The 27,807-nt window shown below is 37.1% G+C and overlaps 1 protein-coding gene across 1 annotated transcript; it reads right to left on the bottom strand.

Annotated features, from left to right (window-relative positions):
- Nucleotides 1-339: 339 nt before the first annotated feature.
- LOC116254700 (glutathione S-transferase 2-like) lies at nt 340-23,481 on the bottom strand. The gene is made up of 10 exons (XM_031630244.2): nt 23,237-23,481; nt 22,820-22,910; nt 22,641-22,697; nt 22,437-22,522; nt 22,246-22,317; nt 20,130-20,183; nt 19,940-20,015; nt 15,699-15,760; nt 13,415-13,471; nt 340-608 (listed from the first exon to the last, which is right to left on the bottom strand). The coding sequence occupies exons 1-10, from the start codon at nt 23,252-23,254 to the stop codon at nt 507-509; spliced, it is 675 nt and encodes a 224-aa protein (XP_031486104.1). The 5' UTR covers nt 23,255-23,481; the 3' UTR covers nt 340-506.
- Between the last annotated feature and the right edge of the window lie 4,326 nt (nt 23,482-27,807).

Below are 27,807 nucleotides of genomic sequence, written 5' to 3'. Positions count from 1 at the left end.
TTTGAGTTTAACTTACCATCAGAATTTGAAATCTGTATAGCAAATAACGGGTTTCTTCTCTTCACACACTACAGGAGGTGACATTACAATGAGCAAAATACATATGCCGATGATATATCTTTTGTTCCTCCTTTCAAATGATAACGAGAATCTATTATGAAAAGCAAAAGATAATTCCATGTCATGGAAGAGAAAAAAATAACCTTCCTAGAAATAGTAGAACAACCTTAAGCATTTGCAATGAACAACTGAAAGTACTTTTGCTCATCCGACATGGTTCAGAATGCAGATCACTGGATTTGGAGGATCAAATATTTGGGGTGTTAGATCCTGAACATCTGAAAATGAGACATCCCTCACCAGATGGTGAAAGATGCTAAATTTTATTTCATCCACCGAATCTCTTTTCTATTACATAAAAGACGTCAAAGAAATAACATCATAAATCATCTAGGAGACAATTTATTCACGAAGCTCAGGGATTCTACATAAGCCTGGCAACAATATCATGGTTTCACAGCATCCGGTTGATTTTCTGGAAGGGCAGCTTGGAAAGCTAGGTGTTCTTTATAAGCTTCACTTACCCTACTTATAGTCGGAAACTCAGACTGCAAGGCAAAGGAAAACAAGAGTTAAAAACTTAAAATGTCTTTCATCCTTTAACTACACATGAAGGTTTGTTCAAAACTGTAGTAGTACTAAATTCAGATTAATCAATGAAAAAATCGACCATATTATGTTTCAGCAATTATTTTCATTTTGAAAAATTAAAATTGATCATCTTCACTAGAGAAATTTCACGCTTCATTGTAGAAATATTTCCATCATGGGGTGTCACCCAAGCGGCTATACTCGCATCATCTAACATATTTCTAGCATTCCATTGCTGATGTTTCCATTTCAACGAACTCCTTGCTGATCGTAGAGGAGCCACTTGCACATTAAATTGACCTCTAAAATATACACTTTCTGTACTACAATAATCAAACAATACCTTGTTTACTCAATATTTCTCAGAAATCAAGGTAATATCCATTAAATTAACTGTAAGTGTAGAGGCAAAATTTTAATGGCTTCACTAGGCCCTTTTGCTTTGCAAGGTTCTGATCGTCCACCAAGTTTCTCTTGATCTGGTGGTCGTACAACTAATGTTTCTGGTGTTATTGGTGCAAGATTCCCACCTTAGAATTAGAGGCAACCATATCTTCTATTGTACCTTCTCGATCATTAGTTTCGAGAACAACATTTGAAAAAGGTGGATACAGGTTGTTAGCTGCAACTGTTCTTCTCTGAGTGGACTAATTCATAAATCATTCATAAATCAAATGCCGTAATCATGTAAATGCATGGTGGCACAGGATATGGACCACCATCTTGTCAGCCAATTATAAAAAATTTCATGTACAGACTCCACCTGCAGATGTCAATTTACCAAAAAAATATATTGCCATTTTTTCAATCATATGTAACTGACAATCATATGTCATCAAATCTTATGAATCCAAACATTGTCAAATCTGAGTCAAAGAAAAAACTTGTTTGGTGATCCTCTAAGATCTAACCAATATTAAAAAAAAAGACTGATAAAAGTTAAAAACTTGTGTATCTTTGATGGTGAAAAATGTTAAAGACCTATGTCTTTAACATTTTTCACCATCAAAGATACACAAGTTTTTAACTTTTATCAGTCTTTTTTTGTACTGGAACATATTAAATGATATGGTATATTACATACAATACTACTTTTGACAGCATAGACTGAAGATCCTGATCTACGTTGCCAAAAACAAAAGTTGGACACTCAAAAACCTGAAAAGACTAAACGGGATTATTTGGTCCAAGTCAATTGACTATAAATAAGTAAACACACATATTTACATGGAAATATGTACAAAAAAATGTATATCTATAAAGAATGCCATAGATATTTATAGGTTATGAATTATTCATCTAACCAACTACTAAGCTGTCTAAATAACTAGTTTGAATAGCTAGTCACTGGCATGAAACACAGGTAGGTCAATAAATGATTCAACTGACTAGTCAGATTAGTCAACCAATTGGCGAAGGTCCTGATTCAGTCTGAGTGACATGAAAAAGATTTCTCTCCCTTTTTTTCATAAAGGCATAAACCTTCTTATCTTACAAGTGATGTCTCTGACCTTGATCTAGGACAAAGTAGGACAAAAGTGATGTCTCTGACCTTGATCTAGGACAAAGTAGGACTAAACAAGTTTTATCTCATGATTATGAGCTATTATACAAGAATCTATAACTAACCCAATATTATGCTAAAAGTAAAGCAAGATTAGAGTTTACAATGGTCCAAGTCTGACACAATATGGTTCCACTATATGCCCAAGATCTAGAGACAGGGTTGGGCATAATCAAATTGTGAAGAGATTAAAAAATCAACTTTGCCCTTTAATGGCTTTTGAACTAATACCAGGGTGTGCGAATTCATGATAGAACAACCTGTTGAGGAGGTAACCTCTAGATTGCTGACACTTGAAATTAGAATGTCATTACAATTGTTGACGGATCTTGATGTATGGGTCCAGGTCTGGACCCGATCCAGTGAGTCCTGGTTTGGGAATACTTATACCATTGTAAACTCTAATCTTGCAAGTTAATGAAGTTTTCTAAGAGAGAGAGTCTGGCGGCTAGTGGGCACCAGATCTCCTCACCCGTGGTTTTTTCCCTTTAGTTGAGGGTTTTCCATGTTACATCTGTGTTCGATCTTCGTTTCTTGTGCGTCTATTATTTCTACATGGTACCAGAGTCGACGAGTTTGGGAAATTTTTTGGGGTTGTGAAGTTCCAACCCTAACCTCTCTATCACTCACTGCTGCCGCTGCTGCTGCTGCTGCCACAGCCGCCGCCCGGCTGCATCGCATGAGACTCTCTGCGTTGCCCGTGTCTGCCGCTGCCCTTTGCTCCTCTAGCGCCGCCTGATCTCTTGCCTGATGCTGTTGCTTCCACCCAACGGAGTCGCCTCCCACGTTCTGCCCGACATCGCCACTTCCGCTGCTGCTGTTTGGTGTCGCTGGACTGCCTTGGCGACGCTCGTAGAAGCTCCCTGCCGCTGATAGCCGTCCTGCTACCGCTGCCTTCATCTATCTATATGCCGCCGGTGACCTTGCTGTCGTCGGTGACCTTGCTGTCGTCGGTGTCCTGTGCTGCAGTCGGAGCCCTCTATTGATGTCGGTGCTATTTTTTTGTTGCTGCAGTCTGGTTCGTGATCATGGCAGCGTCATCCTCTTCGACCGTCAGCACTGATCAGACTGAAATCGGGGCTTATAGAACTAAGAATGTTCCGGTTCAGGTTACTACCATTCGTCTTACCAAGGAAAACTATCTTAAGTGGTCTGCCGCCATCACTATGGGTATAGCTGGTCGAGGCCGTATTGCCTATGTGAATGAGAGTAAGGTTGAACCTACTGCAAATAATATGGCTTGGGATACTTGGTTTCTTGAGGACAACCAAGTAAAGACGTGGCTTGTTAATTCAGTATCCTCTGATATTCAACCTCTCATTCTTCGTAAGAAGACTGCGAGAGATATGTTGATTATTTTGGAACACATGTATGGTCAAAAGAAGAGAAAAGTTCGTGTGTATCAACTAATGAAGGACTTGTATGCTCTTCGACAAGGGGATCTCTCGGTCGCTGATTTCTACGCCGCATTAAAATCTAAGTAGAAGGATCTTGACTACCATTCTGATGATATCTGAAGTTGTCCTTAAGACCAGATGCATTATATGACCAAGGAGTGGGAGAATAGGATATTCCTTTTCTTAGCCGGACTGAACGATGAATTCGAAAATATAAAGAGTCGGATTCTTAACTCTAAAGAATCATTCAATATTGAAGATGTTTATTCCCGTGTTGAAGCTGAAGAGCCCGGTCATAAATGGGAGAAAGGGAGATCACATGTCTCACAATGAACGGTCAGCCTTCGTTAAACGTGCCTCTATGGGAACTGCCCGTTTCTTTCGTAAATGTACTCACTGCAAAAAACTAGGTCACACTATGGAGTTTTGTTGGGATCTGCATCCAGAGAAGAAGAATAGTAGGGGGAGGTCTTCTGGTGGGAAGAAGTCTGTTTCGAATGCAATGAACCATAGTGACGGTAAAGTTTCTATTTCTGCGGAACAGATTCGTGAGCTACGAGCATATTTGAGCCAGATTGATGTTGGTCAGGCAGACACATCAATCAAGCACTGGCCGTTTCGGGTGAAAAAGGTACTTCTTGTTAGGAAATAAGATATCTTGTTGATATCATAGCTAGATTAGGTTTTACATTTTTTACATTTTATTTTCATTTTTATGTATTTTATTATTTCTTTTATTTTTCTTTTTATTTTCTTTTATTTTCTTTTTCTTTTCTTTTCTTTTCTTTTTCTTTTCTTTTATTTTTCCTTTTCTTTTTCTTTTTGTTTCCCCTTTGTTCTAGCCGTTGGGAGTTCCAACGGCTCCTTTATAAGCCGTTGGAACCTCCAACGGCTAGAACAGCCCTCTCTTCCTTCTCTCCTTCACTCTAATTGGTTATATATATTCTTGGGCTGCCTCTTGTACAAAGCATGCTGTTTTACACTTGACATTCATTCAATAAGATTGATATATTTCAAGTGGCCTTAGTGCCTTTTTCTATCATATTCTTCTTTAGTGACTATTATAGTCACATTTATATGGTATCAGAGCCATTGGGCTGCATGTTGGAAAGCTTTTATAAGCTGTTTTTTGCTGTTTATGCTACTGGACTGTTGAAGAAAATTTTCAGACGAGGCCATTGTTGCTGATCAACATTTCTTGAAGACCTTATTATTGTTGCTCACCAACTGTTTGGTGAAATTTCTAGGAGGACTTCCTCTTTGTTTCTCTTGGAGATTGTTACTTAAAATCTTGCTCTTATGGAGGACTCCAAAGTCTTGATCGAAGGAGGAAGTTATCATGCTCCGTACAAGCTTGATGGAACCAACTACACTCTATGGGCATAATGCTTGGAGATGCATATCAAAGGGAAATATTTATGGGGTTTCATAAGAGGTACGTCTACCCCTCCTTCTCTCAAGTTGACCAAAATTGAAAATGGAGTTGAGAAAGACTTGAATGTAGAAGAGAGAAAAAATGTCATGGATGAATACTATAAAAAATTAGATGATTGGGAGGCCAAAAACTCTAGAATTAAAGAATGGATTTACGGAAGTATAGAACCTAGAATTGCCCAAAATCTCATGTATTATGAAAGAGCAAGTGAAGTTTGGGAATATCTCAAGGGAATGTTTACCCAAAAAGATATGGCCCGTAAATATCTCTTGATTCAAAAAGCCCAAAGTATCAAGCAAGGTGAGAATAATGTTAGAGATTATTTTATGGAAATCTCTGGTGTATGGAATGAGTTAGATCAACTTACTCCCAAACTAGAATTGGATTGTAAATGTCATGAGATTAGAAGAGAAGAAATCGATGAATTTAGGTTTTTTCAATTTCTTCAAGGTCTACGACCCGAATTTGAACAAATTAGGTCAGCCCTACTTTCTTTAGCCTCTCCTCCACCCATTCATGAACTTCTTACGAAGTTAAGCGATGAAGAAACTAGAATGAAATTATCCAAAGAATTAGATAGTGTTCTTATTTCCAAACAAGAAGAAAAAGTTTTAGCCGCCTTTAGACCCGGGAACAACATCAAATCTTTTAGACCTCCTCACTTTAAAAATCAAAATAGAGGGGAATTTAAGGTTGTTTGCCATTTTTGTCATGAACCGGGTCACATTAGACCTAGTTGTCCAAAGTTGAATAACAATGAAGGACAACCACGAAACTATGGAGGAAATCTTTTCAAAGGAGGAGCTTCATATCCTCAAGGAGGGCAACACAACCGTGGAAGTGGAACTTCATATTCACAAGGTGGGCAATACAATAATAGACAATTTGACCAAAGGAGGGTTGCAAATGTTGCAAATGAAGGATGTGATCTCTCTTCAATCTCCACAACGTTGAATCAAATCATGTCGGTGCTTCAACCTATGATCAAAGAGTCGAATCCCGGAGCACTAGCAACAACAGCATCTACCTCCAACACTCCCGGTATGTTTTCTTGGCTTTTAGATTCCGGTGCATCTTTTCATATGACACCAAATATATCATCTTTGACCAATTTTGAACAAGCAAGAAAAGAATCTAATGTAGTTACTGCCGATGGAACATCTTTGAATGTTAAAGGGATCGGGGATTTTGAAAAAGAATTTGGAAAACAAAAGTTCTTTGTTCCAAAAGTTAGTTATGTCCCTAGACTTAATCTTAACTTACTTTCTGTATCTCAAATTTCAGATCTTGGTTTTGACATCGTTTTCTCCTCAATCACCAAACCGGGAGATTGATTGGGGAAGGTTTTAGAAAAGGGGACCTTTACTACATGAACAATTTATGCATCCCCAAGGAAAAGTTTTGTCACTATGTGAAAAATATGGACATTAATGTTTGCCATCAAAGATTAGGTCATCCAAACATTAGAAAATTGTCTATGATGAGTCCTACCAAGGACGTTTGTATTGAGAATTTCAAATGTAATGATTGTATACATGGAAAAATGAAATCCTTATCTTTTGGACAAAGAAGCTTCTTTTCCTCTTTTCCCTTTGAACTTGTTCATTCCGAAGGAGGGCTATCATATTATGTGATATTTGTTGATGATTTCACTAGATATTGTTGGATATATTTCTTAAGATACAAATCTGAGGTTTTTGAGATGTTCAAAATTTTTCACAACTTAGTACAAACACAGTTTAATGCTAAATTAAAAATCCTAAGGACTGATTCTGGAGGCGAATACATTTCAAATGAGTTCAAAAGATATTTAGAAAACTATGGAATAGTCCATCAAAAATCTTGTCCAAGAACACCTCAACAAAATGGACCTTCTGAAAGAAAACATAGGCACATAATTGAAACAACTAGAACTCTTCTTATTGCCAAAAATGTGCCTAAAAACTTTTGGGCCGAAACAGCCCTAGCATCTGTATATCTCATCAATAAAATGCCTTCAAAAGCTTTAAATAATACAACCCCTTTTGAAAAATTATTCAAATATGAACCTGATTTGAAAAGGCTTCGTGTTTTTTGTTGCAAATGTTTTGTTCTTAATGACAAGGCTGATAAACTAAGTTCAAAGGTTATTGAGTGTGTTTTTATTGGTTATTCTGAAACACAAAAAGGCTACAAATGTTATGATCCAGTCAAAGACAAGATCATAGTTCAAGAAATGTAAAGTTTTGTGAAGACGAAAATGGATTCAAAATTTGTGAAAAATCACAACACAACAATGATTATTCCTTTTTATTTAAGTATCTCTCTCAATGTGATGATGAAATGCATGATGTTGATGATAGTAACACTGATGATAACGATAACGGAGTAGCCAAGGATATAATCACATATCAAAGAAGAAACCGACAACAAGATGTTGATGAAGGAGAACATCATGAGACTATTGATCTCCAACTAACTCCACAAAGTGAAGAAAACCTTAGAAGATCTATTAGAAATGTAAGACAACCCAATAGGTTTGTGTCATATGAAACTTTCACCCCAACTCATAGAGCTAGAATTAATGTCATTCACTCTCACTTTGAACCTTCGACTTTTAATGAAGCCTCTAAATATATTGAATGGAAGAATGCCATGATAGAAGAATTAGATGCCTTGAGAAAAGCCCAAACTTGGGAAATACAAGACCTACCTATAGGAAAAAAGACTATTGGATGCAAGTGGGTTTACAAGGTGAAGACTAGAAGTGACGGATCTTTAGAAAGATATAAAGTCAGGCTTGTTGCCAAAGGTTACGCTCAAGAATATGGTATTGACTATGAGGAAACCTTTGCTCCTGTAGCTAGAATGACTACTGTTAGGACCCTTATTGCTTTAGCATCTATTAAAAACTGGAATATCTACCAAATGGACGTTAAAAATGCATTTTTAAATGGAGATCTTATGGAAGAAGTTTACATGAAAGTACCACCAGGGTTGTCAGTTCCTCAAGGAAAAGTTCTTAGACTTAATAAGGCTCTTTATGGCCTCAAACAAGCTCCTAAAGCTTGGTTTGACCGTTTCTACTCTGTTATTTCTGATTATGGATTTCATTCATGTTTAACTGACACTGCCTTGTTTGTTAAGAATACTAATGCAGGTATCATAATCCTCCTACTGTATGTTGATGACATGATCATTACAGGTAGTGATAAGGAAGGTATTAGAGAATGTAAAAAATTGTTACAAAGAACTTTTGAAATGAAAGATTTAGGTTTTCTAACGTATTTCTTGGGTATTGAGGTTGCATATTCTACTAGAGGATATTTTTTATCACAAACTAAGTTTGCTGCAGAGATCATTGCTAAATCAGGCATAACAGATGATAAGGCCATAGAAACTCCTGAAGCAGTAGAAAACAAAATGAAGATTGATGATGGAGTTCCACTTACAAATCTCACTCCTTACCGACAACTTGTGGGTTCCTTAATGTATCTTAGCATCACTCGGCCTGACATTGCTCATGCAGTTCATACTGTGAGTCAATTCCAACATGCTCCATCAACCGTTCATATGGGAGCTGTTCTTCGTATCATTAGATATATCAAGGGAACAATAAATAAGGGAGTATTTATGTCTTCCTCTTCCCCTTTAAACTTGATTGCTTATACTGATGCTGATTGGGGAGGAGATCCAAATGATAGACACTCAACTACTGGTTTTTGTGTTTTTTTAGGAGAATCACTCATCTCATGGAAGTGCAAGAAACAACAGAAAGTCTCTCTATCCTCTACTGAAGCTGAATATCGAGCCATGGCTTCTACAACTATGAAAATTGTGTGGCTTCGTCAAATGCTTCTTGATATGGGAACAAGAATAAAAGAACCTACTGATTTGTGCTGCGATAACAAGAGTTCTATCTACATTGCCAAGAATCAAACATTTCATGAACGAACAAAGCATATAGAGATGGATTGTCACTATGTTCGTGAAGAATTTTTGAACAAGACAATCAAACTTCCATATGTCTCATCCGAGTTCCAACTGGCTGATTTCTTCACGAAGCCTCTATATTCTCCCATATTCAACTTTCTTTTAGATAAACTTTCGGTGTTAGCACCGTAAGTTTAAGGAGGGGTGTTAGGAAATAAGATATCTTGTTGATATCATAGCTAGATTAGGTTTTACATTTTTTACATTTTATTTTCATTTTTATGTATTTTATTATTTCTTTTATTTTTCTTTTTCTTTTCTTTTATTTTCCTTTTCTTTTTCTTTTCTTTTCTTTTCTTTTTCTTTTCTTTTATTTTTCCTTTTCTTTTTCTTTTTGTTTCCCCTTTGTTCTAGCCGTTGGGAGTTCCAACGGCTCCTTTATGAGCCGTTGGAACCTCCAACGGCTAGAACAACCCTCTCTTCCTTCTCTCCTTCACTCTAATTGGTTATATATATTCTTGGGCTGCCTCTTGTACAAAGCATGCTGTTTTACACAGCCATTTGACATTCACTCAATAAGATTGATATATTTCAAGTGGCCTTAGTGCCTTTTTCTATCATATTCTTCTTTAGTGACTATTATAGTCACATTTATACTTCTTGCATGGGGAAATGGATGGGGAAATGGATTGTTGATAGCGGTGCCACTCATCACATGACTGGCAACCCCAAACTCTTTCATGACTACAATCTATCCTCGGGAAAGTAACATGTATCTCTTGCCGATGCTTCTTTTACCTCTGTGGCAGGAAAATGAAGTCTTTCTTTGTTGAACAATGTTTTAGTGCATGGAGTCTTGCATGTTCCCCATCTTCCCTTAAATCTTTTATCTGTTAGCAAGATTACCAAGGAACTGAAGTGTGAACTTATATTTTCTAAACAACGTTGTGTTTTGTAAGACTTGGTGACAGGGAAGAAGATTGGGATTGGTTTGGTGTCTGATGGTTTGTATCGGCTTTCTATACGCGTTTGCCACAGCTCTTATGTCAGCAATTAGTAGGACAGAGAAGAAGAAAGAAGAGTGTCGTCAATTATTTTTGTATTCGCATGAACGCCTTGGTCATCTCCCTTTTGGGGTTTTGAAACAATTGTTCCCGGAATTATGTTCTAGTTTAAACATTTCCATGTTATCTTGTGATGTGTGTCAGTTTGCGAAACATGTTAAAGCTTCATATCCAATTTCAAATAGTCGTGCTAATAAAGCTTTCTCCTTGATTCATTCTGATGTGTGGGAGCCCTCAAGCATTCCTTCTCGTGGTGGTTTTCAGTATTTTATGACTTTCATAAATGACTATTCAAGGTGTACTTTTATTTATCTGTTGAAAGATCGTAGCGGAGTGCCTCATATTATAGAAACATTCATCCTCCTAGTGGAAAACCAGCATGGTGGGTCTGTCAAGACATTCCAGTCCGATAATGCTCGTGAGTATATGTGTCTTACTGTCGAGGAATTCCTTCGAAAGAGGGGGATTGTTCATGAAGCATCATGTAGTTATACACCCCCTCAAAATGGAGTTGCTGAGAAGAAAAACCGTCAGTTACTTAATGTCATCAGAGTTTTATTGTTCCAAAGAAATCTTCCAAAATGTTATTGGGGAGATGCGGTTATTACTAGTGTCTATTTGATTAATCGCATGCCTAGTAGAGTGCTAAATGATCGTACACCCTACTCCATGCTTCCAGGGAGTAGCCAACCTTTTCACCTTCCTCCTCGTGTCTTTGGATGTGTGTGTTTCATTCATGACCACAGCCCAAATGTGAAAAAACTTGACCCCAAATCAATTAAGGGAATGTTTATTGGGTATTCTCCTACTCAAAAGGGTTATAATTGTCTAGATCCCACCACTGGTCGAGTTCACATTACGAAGGATGTCACATTCTTGGAACATGTGTCTTATTTTGATGAGAATTCTCTTCAAGGGGAGAAGTCAATGTCTAAGAAAGAGTATTCTCCAAGTCAGGAAATTTAGTTTACAGATTTTTTGGATTACAGGCACGAAGAAAATCCATCTGTTGAGGTGCTTGGAAAAGAAGACGAGACGTCTATTGACGTACAAGAACACGAAAAGGAGGGAGAGTGTTCTATGGAGACAGAAAGAGAATGCAATCGTCTGTTTGGGCAGGTGTATTCTAGGAGAAGATTTTGTACTGACAATGTGATTGATGGGGAGAAGTCCACTTCGAATCCCAATCCTACTTCTTCCTTGGATGACCCAAGTCATGCTCAGAAGCAACCTGTTGAGAGAGAAAGTCAGACAAAAAATGAAAAGGAGGATCTTCCCATTGCCCTGAGAAAGGGTGTTAGGTCAACACCCTATTGGTAACTTTGTATCTTACTCTAGATTGAGCACTGACTACAAATGTTTTGTATCCTCCTTGTCTGTGGCTGTGATTCCCAGGAATGTTACAGAAGCTCAGAGTGACCCCAAGTGAACTCATGCTATGCAAGAAGAGATGGAAGCCTTAGACAGAAATCAGACATGGGAAGTGGTAGAGATTCTTGAAGCAGCTCATTTGGTTGGGTCAAAGTGGGTCAACACCATTAAGTACAAACCAGATGGGAATGTTGAGAGGTACAAAGCACGTCTGGTGGCCAAGGGGTTCAGTCAGAAATATGGGATCCACTACTTAGAGACGTTTGCTCCTGTCGCGAAAATGAAGACCGTTAGAGTTATTATTTCTTTAGCGGTGCTGAAGGGTTGGGAGATGTGCCAACTCGATGTTAAAAATGTCTTTCTCAATGAAGATCTCGAAGAGGAAGTGTATATGTGTATGCCCCCAGTGTTTTGAGAGACCTGAAAAATACTGTAAACTAAAGAAGACCTTGTCTGGGCTCAAACAGTTTCCCCAAGCATGGTTTGAGCGTCTCAAACTTGTTATGAAGAAGCATGGCTATAAACAAGGAAATATAGATCATACCATGTTTATAAAAAGGATGAAGGGTAAAGTTACTCTACTGTTGGTCTATGTTGATGATATGATTGTTACAAGTGATGATGAAAAAGAGATAGCAAGATTAAAGGGTTTACTATTTGCTGAATTTGATCTCAAGGACCTTGGCAAGCTAAGGTATTTTCTTGATATTGAAATTGCCAAATCAGGGTACGACTCTTGTGCTTAATCAAAGGAAGTACACCTTGGATCTACTGAAGGAGATAGGAAAACTGGGATGCAAACCAGCCTCTACTCCTCTGGATGCTGGGCACAAACTCGATAGCAAGGATGGAGAACCTTTGTGTAAAGAAGCTAAAGGGAGATATCAACGTCTAGTTGGTAGATTGATATACCTCACTCTGACTAGACCGGATATCACCTTTGCTGTAAATGTGATGGGTCAGTTTATGCATGCACCTACGGATGTGCACTTGAAGGCTGTAGATAGAATCTTGTGTTACTTGAAGAAGAATCCCAGAAAATGACTTTTATATGTGAAACAATGGTCATTTGAAATTGAAGGGTATTCTGATGTAGACTGGGCAGACTGTGTTGACACCAAAAGATCTACTTCAGGGTACTGCGTCTACTTGGGGGGAAATCTAGTTGTTTGGAGAAGCAAGAGACAAGATATTTGTTCCCGCTCAAGTGCAGAGGCTGAATATAGGGCTGTTGCTACTGGAGTATCAGAGTTGTTATGGCTAAAGATCTTGCTGACTGATATTGGGATAGAGACTGAAGGGTCTATGAAGATGTATTGTGATAACAAGTCTGCGATTAACTTGGCTAACAATCCAGTACTTCATGATCGAACAAAACATGTTGAGATTGACCGTCACTTCATCAGAAAAAGAATTGATGTCAGGGAGTTAACATTACCATACATGAAGTCTGAAGATCAAATTACTGATATTCTGACTAAAGCTTTACATGTAACTCCATTTGAGAGAAATGTATCCAAGTTGGGCATGTTTACTATGTATGCCCAACTTGAGGGGAGTGTTGACGGATCTTGATGTATGGGTCCGAGTCTGGATCCGATCCAGTGAGTCTTAGTTTGGGCATACTTATACCATTGTAAACCCTAATCTGCAAGTTAATGAAGTTTTCTAAGAGAGAGAGAGAGTCTGGCGGCTAGTGGGCACCAGATCTCCTCACATGTGGTTTTTTCCCTCTAGTTGAGGGTCGATCTTCGTTTCTTGTGCGTCTATTATTTTTACAACAATCAAGCAAAGAAATATACTACTTAGGTAACAAGGAAATACAAAGTTGAAATTGGTTTGTTGGAAAATGTTTTCTTCCTATGCCAGAAACTGGGAAAATATTTGCTCAATATGAAACCTTGCTAAATTCTCTACGAGTCTTCATATTGATGCTTCACATAGATACCTAAAGCAAAACATAAACACATATTCCTGTTTTTCCTTTTCTTTCAAAAAGAGAGATAGAAAGAGAGATTACCACGTCTACGTTGAAACGTTTTGCACCATAAATCTGTGGAGCCAAAAACAAATCTGCCTGCAATTACCACAGAGAAAGCACTTTGACATTTTATAGAGGACATAAACAATTGAGAAATTAGAAATTGACAATTTAAAAGACTTCAAATAAATGGAGCAAAGAAAATGGAAGTTTACAATTTGATTGAATGTCAAGGCAAAACCTACCATTAAAATATCCAAATCTTCTTTTTCAGCACCACAAGAAAATTCTAACCAGATGCAGTCAGGGCCATATCTATCTATCTAGTTATGTGTGTGTGCATATAGGGGGTATATAAAGGGGAGTTCAAACCTGCCAGATGCTGGATGAATAAAAATAAAAAACATGTTGCTGAACAAACAGTTGTCGCAGGATCATTAGCACCAGTTTATGGTGCAATAACGGTTCATTTTGTTTCTAGCAACAGGTCAAAACCATTTGCAACGGTTTATGGTGCAACAACAGTTCACTGCATTTTTAGCAACAGCTTATGGTGCTTTCAGCAACAGATTTTTATTTTCAGCCATCTGGAAAATTATATATATATATATATATATATATATATATATATATAGTCACAGAAAACGTGTTTGTTTGAAAAAAAACGTTAAAAACAAAAAATACCACGTTTTTAACTCGTTTTTAAGGTTGACCAATGCTCTGTACAGGACATAAGGATGCACATGGAGACTCGTCTGGAACATTTTCATAACTCCAAAGCAGCAGGCCATGAAGAAATGGAAAGGACATATAAGAGGATGCAATCCTCTTTCTATTGGCCTGGGATGACAAGGTCGATCACAGACTATGTTCGGAGGTGCCAAGTCTGCCAACAAAACAAGCAGGAAACCAGGAAATCAGCAGGGTTACTACAGGCACTTCCCCAACCGCATCTGGGAGGATATTTTCATTGATTTCGTGGAAGGGCTGCCAAAATCTAGGGGAAAGTCAGCCATTTTGGTGGTGGTAGATTGTCTATTGAAACATGCCAATTTCATAGCATTAGCCCACCCCTTCTCCGTGAAGATGGTGGCTACAGCTTTCCATTACGTGGGAAAACTCCATGGCATACCTCAAACTATAGACAGCGATTGAGACTCCCTATTTCTGAGCTTATTTTGGAAGGAATACTGACAACTTCAAGGCTTCAAGTTGCAGATGTCCACAGCCTATCATCTGCAATCGAATGGGCAGAAGGAGAAAGTGAACAAAAGCCTCAAAACATACCTCAGGTGCTTCATAGGGCAGCGTCCAAAACTGTGGGCAGACTACTTGAGCTGGCTGAATATGCATATAACACGGGCCGACACTCTTCAACAGGGGGCATGCCCTTCAAAGCTCTCTATGGACGTTCCCTACCTCTTACCTAAGGAGATATCAACCAGGAACAGCAAGGGATGAAGATGTAGATGTACAGTTGAGCTGGCTGAATATGCATATAACATGGGCTGGCACTCTTCAACAGGGGTCACGCCCTTCGGGGCTAAGTATGCATGTTTGAGTCTGACGCATTAGGTAGATGGATCGGGTGGACAATAGGAGATAATAACCAAGGTTGGGCCTTCACTGGAGCAAAATGTGCGAGTTAATCTTCCCCTGTTATTCGCAGGCTAACATTAACACACACGCACACACACATACAAGTAAAGAGAAGGGGGAAGGGTTGAGTACGCATAGAAATGTGAAAAAACAACACTGATCAGCATTCAGAAGCACTGTTAGAAAAACAAAGAAAAAGTCAGGCTGATTTTCAAAAGTGCAGCTATTTTTTCTCATTTTTTACATTTTTTCCATTATTCACCAAATGTTCACCCAAAAAGCTGTTATTAGATACGCTTATAAATATACACGTAACTACACATATATAAATAATATAATACAGAATTTTATTTTTTACTTGTTTGCAAAATCACAGACTTGCCTTTTAGGTTTCCATGTTGAAATCCGCACATACTGCCTATGTGGAAGTAAAACTATGATACTGAATCGTACTATTATGGCTCAAGCAGAGGGAGACAAAACATCCTCCTTTTTTTTACTGCACAAGATTAAAACAAGAAGTACAAAATTCTGAATCTGGTCTTTACAAATGAAGAACAAAAAAGATGCATAACTATGAATAAATCTAACACAGCAAGATAAAGCAGTTGAGCTATTTAATAGACAAAATGAACATGAAATTGAACTGCATAGTTTGGTACTTTCTTGGAAAATTTCTATTGAGAAGAGATATTAAGATCAAGATGAAAGTTTAATAGCAAACCAGGTAGACTTCATCTCCTGTAGCATACTTTCCAGCAACATCTTCTAATAACTTTTCAATGGCTGAAAAAAAGGACAAAGGATCAAAATATAAACTGGGTTCAGAAAGTGCTTTGATTAAAGTAATCAGAGGAATTGACAGAAATGCACATTCATGTTTTGATGTTCAAAACTTCTACAAACATTTAACGGTTTCATACTTTACAAAAGTCCAGTTAGTAGTCAATCCACAGTCCACTTAAAAGGATCAATGTGCTCAGTAGGTAATAAGTACCTCAAGCGTGGCTCAATCTTAGTTAGGTGGGCCTAGTTGCTTGGATTATGTTATGGCACACATTCTAGATGCCATTAGCTTTCAAACCTAAAAGGTTTAGGGGAGCAGTGCAGAAACAAAGGTGACTCAGAAACGGAAGAGAAATTTAACTATGTGGAGTGTTCCTGCAATTGTGCATGAGAAAAAATAAAATAGAGCAGCTACATAACATAAAGAAAAACTGTAAAATGAAGAGCACGTGGGGTTTGGCTTGAAAACAAGCAGAACCCAGACCTGGGACCCCACAGCCTACTGAGCAACGCAAATGCCAGTTTTCCTGCATGTCACTGCTCTATCCAACAACTGATAATTTTAAGGAGTACCTTTTTATGCATTCCAGCTATGTCATGCGGATGCAGCTACCGGTGCGGCACATCTCAGAAAATTTGGGTGCAGGGTTGCAAATATACATATATATATAATAATGCTATTTGTTTATATTTTTTTTGTTACTGAAAATTAAGATATTTTCGAAGGTCATTTGCTTGCTGGGTGCAGTTTAAATTGAACGTGAGTTTTGGATATATTTTAAGGGCATATGGAAATGGAATACAGTTTATGTTTAAAACTTTAAATGGCATAAGATAAAACACTTTAAAAAGATAGGCAGTCAGGTCATCCCTTTTAAAAGATAGTGCATTTTAAGGGCACTTGGAAATAGAATATAGTTAATTTTTAAAATTTTAAATTGAATAAAATAAAGTTTTTTTTAATATAGGCGGTCCGGTGGCCCTTTTTAAAGGAGCAGACTGGTTGTCCTTTAAGAAGGACAACAGACTGCCGAACCTTTTGCTGTCTTCCTTTCAAAAAAGAGAGAGAGAGAGAGAGAAAGCGGAAAGTTTGAAAAAAAAAATGAGGGAGGAAATAAGATAATTTTTTAAAAATATATGCAGATTAGCCGTCCTTTTTAAAGGACAGGCTGACAGCAGAGTGGTCGTCAAACTACTGGGCCTTTCGCTGTCATCCGTTTTAAAGCGAGAGAAGGTTGAAAGTTTGAAAAAGAGAGAGAGAGAGAGAGGAGGAAAAATAGGAGGAAAACAAAAATAGGTAGAGGAGGAAAATGGAAAAAAGGGAGACAAAAAATAAAAAAATAGAAATAAAGAAAAAAAAAGAAAAGAAAACAATAGGTGCGGCTTGGGTGCCGATGGAGCCATGCCCGTGTCTGCACCTGCATCATGTCGGCACGGGTGCTGGCTGCATTTTAAAGAACCTGTGTGACTTAGCAGGCCAGGCATCCAACATTTCACCCAGAACGCCTGGAATGGGACATCCAGGCCTTGGCATGGGCATCTGTGCAACAATCAAATAAACTCCCGGTGATTACAAATATGTAACAGGAGGGTACTTTTCCTCTATTATGGATCTCAATTGATTCTTGGAGGCTGGTCCCCTTGAAGTGCTCTCTCTCTTAGAAACAAAGCCACCAGTTCAGGTCATGCTCCATGCACATAATCCAATTTTCTTCCAACCAGTGATGCAACCATATAAAACTTCCCTTTTCAGGCTCTATCAGGCTTCAGTTGTAGCTAATCAAGGGAAATCAATTATGGGCCTAGCACCAATTAATTTATATGTTATGCCATGCCATGAACGGCATGCATAGGCGATGCCCCTAGGCTTAATTGGTCACCTAGGCTGGCTGTTCCTAGGTGATCTGCCACTTGAAAAATGCCTACGCTGTTAACAAATCAGATTCTTTTTTCTTCAACAGTCAACATATATATATATATATATATATATATATATATATATATATATATATATATATATATCTACATTCTTTTCTTTTTTCTTCTTTGTCTGCCATCTGAAGGCAAATCTTTCTTTTTCTCTTCTGCCATGAAGTAGTTTTTTAAGAAAAAGAAAAACAAAAATGAAGAAGATAGCTATATATCTTGATCTTCCCAGTACTTTTACTTGTCTATGTTAATAAAAGACAATTTTACAGTAAACAATATTAATATGGAAGCTGTAGTTATTTTTTAAATCTGTGTTCCTTTTTCCTATTTTAATTAGATTAGTAATTCTAGGCTTCAGTTTGAGATTGTTGGTTTATAATTACAATTAGAGACTTCACAGATGGTTTTTAGAAAATTAGTAGGATTTGCATGCTCTACAACATTTAAAAACCTTGATGATTAAATTGTAAACTTGCTCTCATTATTCTATATATTTTTTAAACTTTAATTACTTCAGTACCTTTGATTTTTCAAACCGTAAATCATGTTTGCATGTTACGGAATGTTTAATATATTTTATCTGTTGGTTCTCATAAGTTGATAAACATAGGTTTTGCATTGGGGAAATGCTTCAAGTTTATAGTTAGTCTAACAATTAACATTGCATGTCATAAGTATCCTGCTCTTATGAACTTAAGGCACTTAATCCTGCCTCTGGCCTCCGCTGTAGCCTCAAAATCCCTGCCTAAGATGCATCCAAGTGCTTTTAGCACCATAAATGTTACAATGGCAGTCCCTACAATTAAACCCAAAACAGTGAGTAATTAGGCTTAGTTGCTATATATATACACACACACATGATAGTTTAATACTCCATGTGTTGGATTTTGCCGGATGGCTAAAATTTAAACATTTATTGCTAAAAAATAGTAACTAAATTGGCATTAGCCATAATTTATAGTGCGGTGAAGGTTTATGGTGGCTTTAATGACAATTTATGGTTTTTTCAATAACAAATTTTAGTCATCCAGCAACCATCCGGCAAGCAGCAAGATTGACTTTGCTTATATATATATATATATATATATATATATATATATATATATATATATATAGGAAAACATGTAGGCTGTAGCTACCACACTCATAGTCTCATACCCAATTTTGATGGGACTCATCTAGGCTATTGATTCAGACAGTAGAGATTAAATCACAAATATAGAAGGCAAGCTGTCTTTTCAAGAGTAAAAATACCCTTCAAGAAAGACAAGGGATCTCATTTAAGGAAACTCATCTCTCTCTCTCTTTGTGTCTCTCTCTCTTATCCTTTTAAGGGTATTTTGGACTCTCGAAAAGAACAGTTTACCCTCTACATTTGCAACTGAATCTCCACCATCCAATCTCCTTGAACAGACAGCCTAAATGTCTTTCATCTTGTCTGGTATATGAGGGTTTGGTAGCTACCCTCTTTCTATATCTATATATATATATATATACCTCTCCTTCTGTTTTTATATTTTTTATTGATTTTATTTTAGCCGACCAACTTGAACCAACTAGTCCCCACTCCCCACAAGCCATTGTAAGTGCTTGACCAACTTTTATGTGAGTTCCAATTTTGACAACTGAGCACATGTTAGATGTGAGGTTATGGTTACAGGATTACAGCTGACTTAGATGTGGTAAAACAGGTAGTTGAGTAAAAACTACAAACAGACAATCTTATTCTAGTACCATAGAATGAAAGGAAACCTTTTTATCAATAATGCTGAGGGGAGGTCAAGATTTAGCTTAGTATTAATATTCCTGGGATTCAGCTTTTCTTTCCTCATTCCAGCCAATGTAAGTAGCAAGTGGCAAATGACAAGCAAATTCATTTACTCAGAATTAATTTCACTGCAGATATACTACTAGCAAAACAAAGCAAAAAAAAATGGAAAATATCTGATCATAGACTTAGCCATAAGCCTTAAATAAAGTTTATGGCATTGTATAGAGAGATGGCATCTAGCAAAACATGTTCATCCACATGTCGATGTAAAACTTGCCATAATAACTTTCAACATGCATTTGCAATTTTGTACCATTTAGAAGAGAATCCTCAGTACACTTGAATTGAATGGAATTATGGAACATAACAAAATGTCTAGACTTACACCTAAAAGCAAATAAAAATAAAAAACAAGAAGAGGTGGTGTATGCTATATGCTAAAAGTTGAGATTTATCATTTAGTAGGAGCAAATGCTTGCCTGCAAAACCCTTTCTTATGTGCTTCTGAGCCCAAGCCATTTTTTCTTCAATACCAATCTTTTTTTCAATATATTGCTGTGCAAGAGATACAGGATGAAATTAAAAGTTCCATGACCAAGCATAAAACAAATTTCATTACTCAAAAGGGCAAAATTTAGAAAAAGAATTAAGGAGAGAAAAATAACTCACCACAATAGAAACATTCTGAAGAGGCTGAATGCTTGAGCCAACAATATTTGCCACCTACAGTATATGATAATTTAGTCATCCATTAACGTCACAGACTAGCCAATAAATAATATGGAAAACTATTCAAACAACACTTAATATGAGGGGCAAATAGGAACATAACAAAAATCTAAAACATTTTGTAAATATGATACTAACATGAGACTTGAGAGCCTCCAATGTTGAGTCCATGATAGACACTTTCACAATCATCCAGAGTAGAAATAATATTTGAACATGCTTGTGCATATTTTCTGCTTACAATACTATAGATTGCCAAACCAAACCAGTTATTTTCTTAGCATAACCCACAGGCTTCCTGAAGTTGTTCTGTTCCTTATTATAGAAACATGCTTCATAGCTATGCCGTCAAGATTGAATAACATTTATCGAATTAATCTAATCCTCTGCCATCACTGGTTTAAGCTGTGGCATCCAGACCTGGTGAACAAATGTGGTTCTGACCCTACAAAGAAGAAGAGTCCATCATATTAATATGATGTCAACTTGTAGAAGAAAGTCGAGCCTTTACATGGTTCAGTATCTTTATATCAAACTCAGACTAGCTTCGCTTCTTTGACTGCTCTCAAGGACTTCATCAATGCCTCTTCCATGTATTAATTTGTTCATTTGGATGATTTTAGTATCTTGCAGATTACTTTAAATCAATTGTGTCATCTGTTTGGTTCCCAGCTGGATTGTAACTTGAAAACTTGAGTTTTTTTAATCCTTTAATGTTTAGACCACTCCAGCTAAGACATATTGTATAACAATTTGAACTCAACAGTGTGACACTCTTATGAAGTCAGAAAAAACATGAGAATAGTTCTCATATGAAAGCTACTTTTTCAACTTGTGCTGTCACTACATCTTTTACCTCTTATGATAACCTACAACGTTTAAAAGGCCTTAGGTAGATGATGACTTACAGGCTACAGCAAGGTTGCATTTGAGAGCCATTAATATGAGCAATGACTATCACCTTAAAACTAAAAGAACACATTCTTGTTCATAAAAAGATGGATGGATCTCTGCGCCATTGAAAATGAGTGTTTGTGATCCCTCGGTAGGATATCAGTGGAGCTTTTAACTCTTAAGTAAGTGGGACCTGTTCATCCTTTCTCAACAAACTTGAAAGCCAATACGGATTCGTGTCATAGGACAGGACTTGGCTGTCTGACTGTGACAGGCAGTTACATTCATAGATTTGAACTATGTCACACGGACTCTTCAAAAACAGGGCCGCACTTATGTCAACGCGACAGTTGTGCTGGTGCTGATATGGGTGCGGCTCCGACACGCACCCCAACCGCATCCTTTCTTAGGCATGTTCAACATATTTTCTATTATTTCTTTCTTTTCTCTGTCCCTTTCTTTCTTTATGTACAGTCATAAAAGTAAAGGACAGATTAAGCTAATAAACAAGCTAAAATTATATACATTATGAATGCATACATTTACATATATATATATATATATATATATATATATATATATATCATAAATACATTATATATGTACACTCTCACTGCACCCTTGCACCCAAATTTTTTGGGATACGCCGCGCTGGCACCCGCATCCACACCAGCACCAGCACCAGCACCCCCGACTCATGTGACATAGGATTTGAATCTTGTGGCACTACTCCTTGTCTAAAGTAGAGCTGGGTGTAACTCCCAGGGTCGAGCAGGCCTCAAGGTTTTTCCACTACTCTCAAGAACATATATGCATATTTTACTGTTACTTTTTATATTTCAAATTTCTTCAAACCCAAGATTTTTCAAGAAATACAAACTTTCTGATTAGTACCTGAGAAATATCTCACCAATAAAAACATGAGAATAATGTTTGTGACTACACACACTCGCACACACAGAGCCACAGACCCACATATATTGGTATTCCAGCATGGAAAATGCAGCATATAGAAGTTTAAGACAAGTTGAAGAAGCTATCTTGAAAGAATAGTGCATATCTTTGAAAACGGGAGGTCCACACTTCCCAGTTAGTAAGCGAAGTTAAAGAATATATCACAGTCTCCAAATGCAAAACTTTGGTTACAAAGGATGGCATCTACCTGCAGATTAAGTGCTCTTTTCTTCATATCAGAAGGCAGAATGGGGTGCTCCGGGTATTTCTCCTCCAGGTACTGACACGATTACAAATCGCTCATCCATTCTCCAATTTGAAGAAAGGCAAAAGCAGGAACCATAACAAAAAATACAGGAACCTTTCTCGATCGAACAGCAGATAACGCAGACTACTAACCAGTAATATGGCAAAAGAATCCGAGATCACCATATCACCATCAGCAAGCACAGGAACATAGCCCAAGGGATTCAACCTAGTAAACTCTGTGAGGCACGGGTCAGAAATCAAAAGCCCAACAGAACAAAGAGAGAAGAACCGCACCCATCTCTTCCTTTTCATGAAGGCCACCGTCAAAAAACCGATATTGATGCAAAATCTCACCAGGTGAACTCTGCTCATCTTTCAGAAGGTTGACAGGCTTGTACTCGTAAGGGAGCCCTGCAGGAAGATGGCCAACAAAAATCACAGGAGAACGCAAATAGAGTTTCCGAAGCAAAACGGCAAGCAGAAAAAAGCAAAAGAAGAGGACGAAAGAAGGAGAAGCAATGGACAATTAGAACCTTTCAGATTCAAAGCGATTCGTACGCGCCATGAGCAGGAGCTTCTCCAATAGGAATAGAGCTGAAGCTTCTCCATACGACCATCCAGAGCCTGCGCACAAGCCATGCACCCAAACACGCACTTGGTCGAGTTCTCATCAATTAAAGAAACAAGGGCGAGTAAAAGATCAAGACCCTTTTTTTTAATCATACAAATTCATGACCTCCTTAACTACCAACTGATTAGATGCGGTAATTTAGTTCTCTCTGTTTTCTTCATTTCTTTTTCTTTTCACATTTTCTCCTTTCCCAAACATGGAAGCACGAGGAGAGAGCAACAGACATTAACGCAGACGAAAGCAAAATTGCTACAATGAGAAGAAAGGGAGAAACAGGAAAACTACAGAGAATGAAGGCTGCAGAACGAGGCTGCAGTACCTGAGAGTGAGAAGCCATAGAAAGAATACACTTTAGACTGCAGTTGAGAGTAAACAGAAGTACGCCAACAGTTGCAGCGAGTTCCAGGAAGGGGACAACAGAACTCCTGCCGTTCCTCTTATCACTCAAACGCTTGCTATATCTTGTACATTTAAAATAATTCAAAAGCTTTTCGTTATTTAAAAATGTTTGTCGCAACTCTTGAACTCTTACCTGAATCACGGTGCAACCACAATCCAGAGCATTTGTGTACAATTTTTAACAAAACTAAGTTCTACATTAAAAGCTTTCAAAATATGAAATTGATGTGTGATATTTTGATGAAAGGGTAGCTCTATATCACGTTAGGTGAAGCTTTGTTACTTTGGAGGGCATTGTGCATGTGGCAGCTGCTATTGTTAAAGATCACCTCATCAACTCTCCCGGTCCCATTCTTGAGGATTCAATTTTGAATAATAAATACAAAACATTGCTGGTGCATGTTAGTTGTAGCACCGGGCGTTTAATTGCAAGTCTTTTTGGCGTTTTTAACCCGAGGCAGCTTACTGAGCTAGACTACCTGCCATTTTATAGATCACCAGGACATCCTCATATTTGGCCAAGCTCAGGATAAGATTATCTCAACACAACCCAAGTAAAAACTAAGTTACTTTTAGTTTTGGAATCCAAATTTTAGTTCTAGACTAAGATGTCTGATTTCACTCTTTCAGTCACTTCTATTTGGCAAGATCTGAAATCAACCAAATGTAGTCAGTGCACACCTAGCTGTGGTCATATTTTTCAGTGCTGGTTCTAAGTATTATTAGTTCAAGTCAAATTCACGCTTCTTATATTGAACTCGAACTCAACTGTGATTTGATAGATTCACTAATGACTTGTTTGGTTGGAGGGAAAAGGAGAGATTGAGCAATCCCTCATTTGTTTGGTTGGCTAATTAGAAAGGAGAGAAATAGAGGGAAATGAAAAAAGTGTGTTTGGCTATGAAGAGAGGAAAATGAAAGGAAAAGGAGAGATTGTGTAGTGCAAATGCAATCTCTCCCAAATCGAACAAATTTGGAAGGAAAGGAAAGGAAGGGAAAAAGAAGAGTCTTTTTATTCTCACACTACCACTCCCATTCCTTTCATTTTCTTTCTATCCAAACAAGCTTTTAAATAACCTCTTTTTTTTCATTTCCATTCCTTTCATTTTCATTCTCTTTCTCTTCCATTCCATTTCCTTTCCCTCCCTTCCTTTCCCTCCCTTTCCCTCCAACCAAACAAGGCATAAGAGTTATCCAATTTTAGGCTTGACACTTAGTGCAGCACTCAACTTCACTAAGATTTATGCAATTTTAGACAACACTTGGTGCACCACTCAACTTCTAAGCTCATTTTTTTATCTATCATAGTGTCAATTTTTTGGTTTCTTTGTTGATTTGCAATCAGGCACTCTTCACGAGATATTTTTGAGCTGAGTTTGGGCTGGCATACACCAAATCATGTTTTCCCAAATTGCCCTTTATGATTCTAAAATAAGTCTTTCATAGTGTGATTATATCCCTAACCCTCTTCTACCTATAGAGCTTGCACTGCCAAATCGGTGTTGTCTTAGGCATTCAATGTGGATCCACTGCCTTCCAACACCATTGCCAGTGCTTTCTACTTATTTTACTTGACAAGCATTCCTCCTCCAGCCACCCATTGATCCTTCTCTAGCTACCTCAACCCCTACACGCTTTGGTGTCTTACAAATGGATTTCATACACTCATGTGTGAAGATTGGTTTTACAGTGCATATACCACGTCACATGCTTGGAAATCAAAATATTAACACATACTCGTAAGGAAAACTAACACTTTATTCAGTTACTGGAAAAACCATACTTGTAGATAGCTCATCAACCTCAAACGAAGTTGGAGATACATGGCTGCTATTTGTCTCTGGAACAGACTCCATGAGACCTTTACTAGACTTTTACCTGGTTACAGGTTACACACAAACTACACAGGCTCCAAATTTTAGGGGAGGAGTTCAAAGGTACATAAGGAGAGGAGAAGGATGTGAGAGAGAAGGCTAACGATGATCCCTCCAAAGTGGCCTTCGTCCTGCTTCTTATAGATGTTGCCTCCAGATTCTTTGGCGGAGATCTGGGGTTTAGAATTGCTGAGACCCGAATCTAGATGGACGGCTTTCGTTACAGATATTTTGCTTTTCTCTTTCTGTCTATTCATTCTTTTATTTTGTCTACCATTGTTATTTCGAATCATTTCTTTAGTCTCCATCATCTTGTGCTTTACCATAGTGCTCCTTACTTTGCTTTATTCTGATTCTTGTTGTTTCCTTGGTGCGATTTATGATTGTACGAGTTCTCTTTTTTGGAATATATTCTCAATCAATCATAGCTTTTTCATTTTCATAGTAGTGATTGAAGTATTGACCTGACCTTTCAGAGTCTTGACCTTTCCAGAAAGTCCTAACTTTTCCTAAAGAATTGCTATTTTGTTTTGTCTTTTCAAAAAGAGACTGAAAATTTTTCTTTAGAGGTTAATCTCGCACAGTTCTTTCCCCTTGCCACATTCTGAACATTTATGTTCTTGGTATTTTTGCATAAACTGGCAATATTCTCGTAGATTCTTGGTTCCCATTAATGGTCTTTTGATTGCTTTGATCTGAGATGGTTTATCTGGCATAATCAACGTTTCTAACCATCTTAGTATTTTTTCTTTGTTTCTTTCTTTAGTCTTCAATGATAGAGAGTAGATAATCTGGTTGTTCATTACTTCGTACGTCCATACATTTGGCTCTTGGTATTGATGTAGAAGTTCTTCAAATATTACTTGCAGATCTCTGGGTCTTTTTTTCGAAAAGAATTCTTTCATTTCTGATAATAATATCTCTTTTTATTGTTGGACTTCTGGATCTACCATTTCTTTGGTCAGACCAATCTTTACAGCATAAATAGATGGTATTATTCGTTCTTCGAATATTTCTACCTGAGCAGCGCATATTCTTAGGAAAATAAGTGGTGCTTTCGTTATTTCTAGATAACGTTTAGCTGCTTTGCATAATTCTGGAATTTCTTCTAGTTCTTTGGCATTACTAGTATATCAGTATGGAGTAATCCATAACTATATACTATTTTTACTAGATTTGGGTCTATGTTTAGGTAAGCTATCATTTTATTTATTCCTAGGTATGAGATAAGAATATAACATTTTCCTGGTACTGTATTCTTTTCTCTCGGATTTTTATTTAAGAAGTCACACACTTTCTTTAGGTTTCTTAGGTAGTTATTTACTATTATAGACTTTTTTATGATAGTTTCTAAATAGGTTTGAGTTTGAGGGGATGTAAATATGCTAGTTCTGACTGACATGATTGTTTTCTGGAATCTCTGGTTTAGATTGGTATTCTTGAATTTTGGCTTGAAAATGATATTTGGATTTTCTTGTTTGTTGTTTCCAACATTTTTGGTTCAGATATTTTTGGTTTATCTGCTTCTGGAATTTTTAGCAATGGTTCTATTTGGGTTTTCCACTTCAAGAGTTCATTTATTTGGTTTTGTAATATTGCTAATTGGGTTTGTTGTTTTTCTAGCTCCATTCTGATTAGCTGCACAAATAAACAATTTGTGTTATTGAGAGACTTGGCTTTTATGCCGCAACTCAATCTGTGTGTGTTTTGTGATAGTTAGTTTATCACTTTTAAAAAGTGACTATCCATCAACAGATTTGTTTTGTCTTTACCAGGAGCTGTTTGCTCTAGACTAGCCATATTCTTTTCCACACATAGTGGTTGATGGTGAATACGATTACCAATGTGTATGGTTTGTGCTAATTAGTTCTCATAATTAGCTTCTTTACTCTTCTGGCTTGTTACTTTACATTCCTGGACAAATAATCTGCATAGCAATTCTCGTTAGTTCTGATTACTTCAATGTCAAAATCAAATAACTTGATATTGTTGACTAGTCTCCTTATTTCTTTTTTTACAATTGAATTTTCTAGTTTAGCATTTAACCAATACTTTACTTGTGTGTTATTTGTTCTAACTTTAAATTTTGTATAGACCACATATATTTCAAAATGTAATAGTGCATAATATAATCGTAGTAATTCTTTTCGATTTATTTCCCATTTTATCTCATTTTCTTTGAAGCTTCCTCAATGATATTTACAAAGGTATTCTTTTCCGTTTTCTAGGTATTTATATTTTAATACTGATCCATAGTTGAATTCTGAAACATCGGTTTCAATGATCCATATAAATGGTTTTTGCTCATTTGGAAATTCTAGTTTGGGTAGGTTTGTACAAACTGTTTTTATTTGGTTTATATGTTGTTTATCTTCCTCAGTCCAATAATATTCTCTATCTTTTTTCAACTTTTCTTGTAAAAATTTACAGTGTTTAGCTAGGTGAGGTATGTATTCTCTAACTTGGTTTACTAGTCCTAGAAAAGACTGTAATTTTTTCTTGGTGTCTAATTCTTCCGTTTGTGCTATTTTTTGGATAATGTGTGTTTACATTTTTATTCTGGCTTTATCTATTTCTATGCCTAGAAAGTCTATTTGTTTTTTACAAATTACTACTT

Source organism: Nymphaea colorata, chromosome 5 (assembly GCF_008831285.2).
Source record: "Nymphaea colorata isolate Beijing-Zhang1983 chromosome 5, ASM883128v2, whole genome shotgun sequence".
Taxonomy (NCBI): Eukaryota; Viridiplantae; Streptophyta; class Magnoliopsida; order Nymphaeales; family Nymphaeaceae; genus Nymphaea; species Nymphaea colorata.
The sequence above is the reverse complement of the archived record's forward strand: the minus strand, read 5'-3'. Positions and strand labels throughout refer to the sequence as shown.

Coding starts and splice junctions, on each gene's coding strand:
- LOC116254700 (XM_031630244.2), bottom strand. Junction 22,318..22,436: donor ATTCTTTTGCCATATTACTG/GTTAGTAGTCTG, acceptor TAATCGTGTCAG/TACCTGGAGGAGAAATACCC. Junction 20,016..20,129: donor TTCAGAATGTTTCTATTGTG/GTGAGTTATTTT, acceptor TCTCTTGCACAG/CAATATATTGAAAAAAAGAT.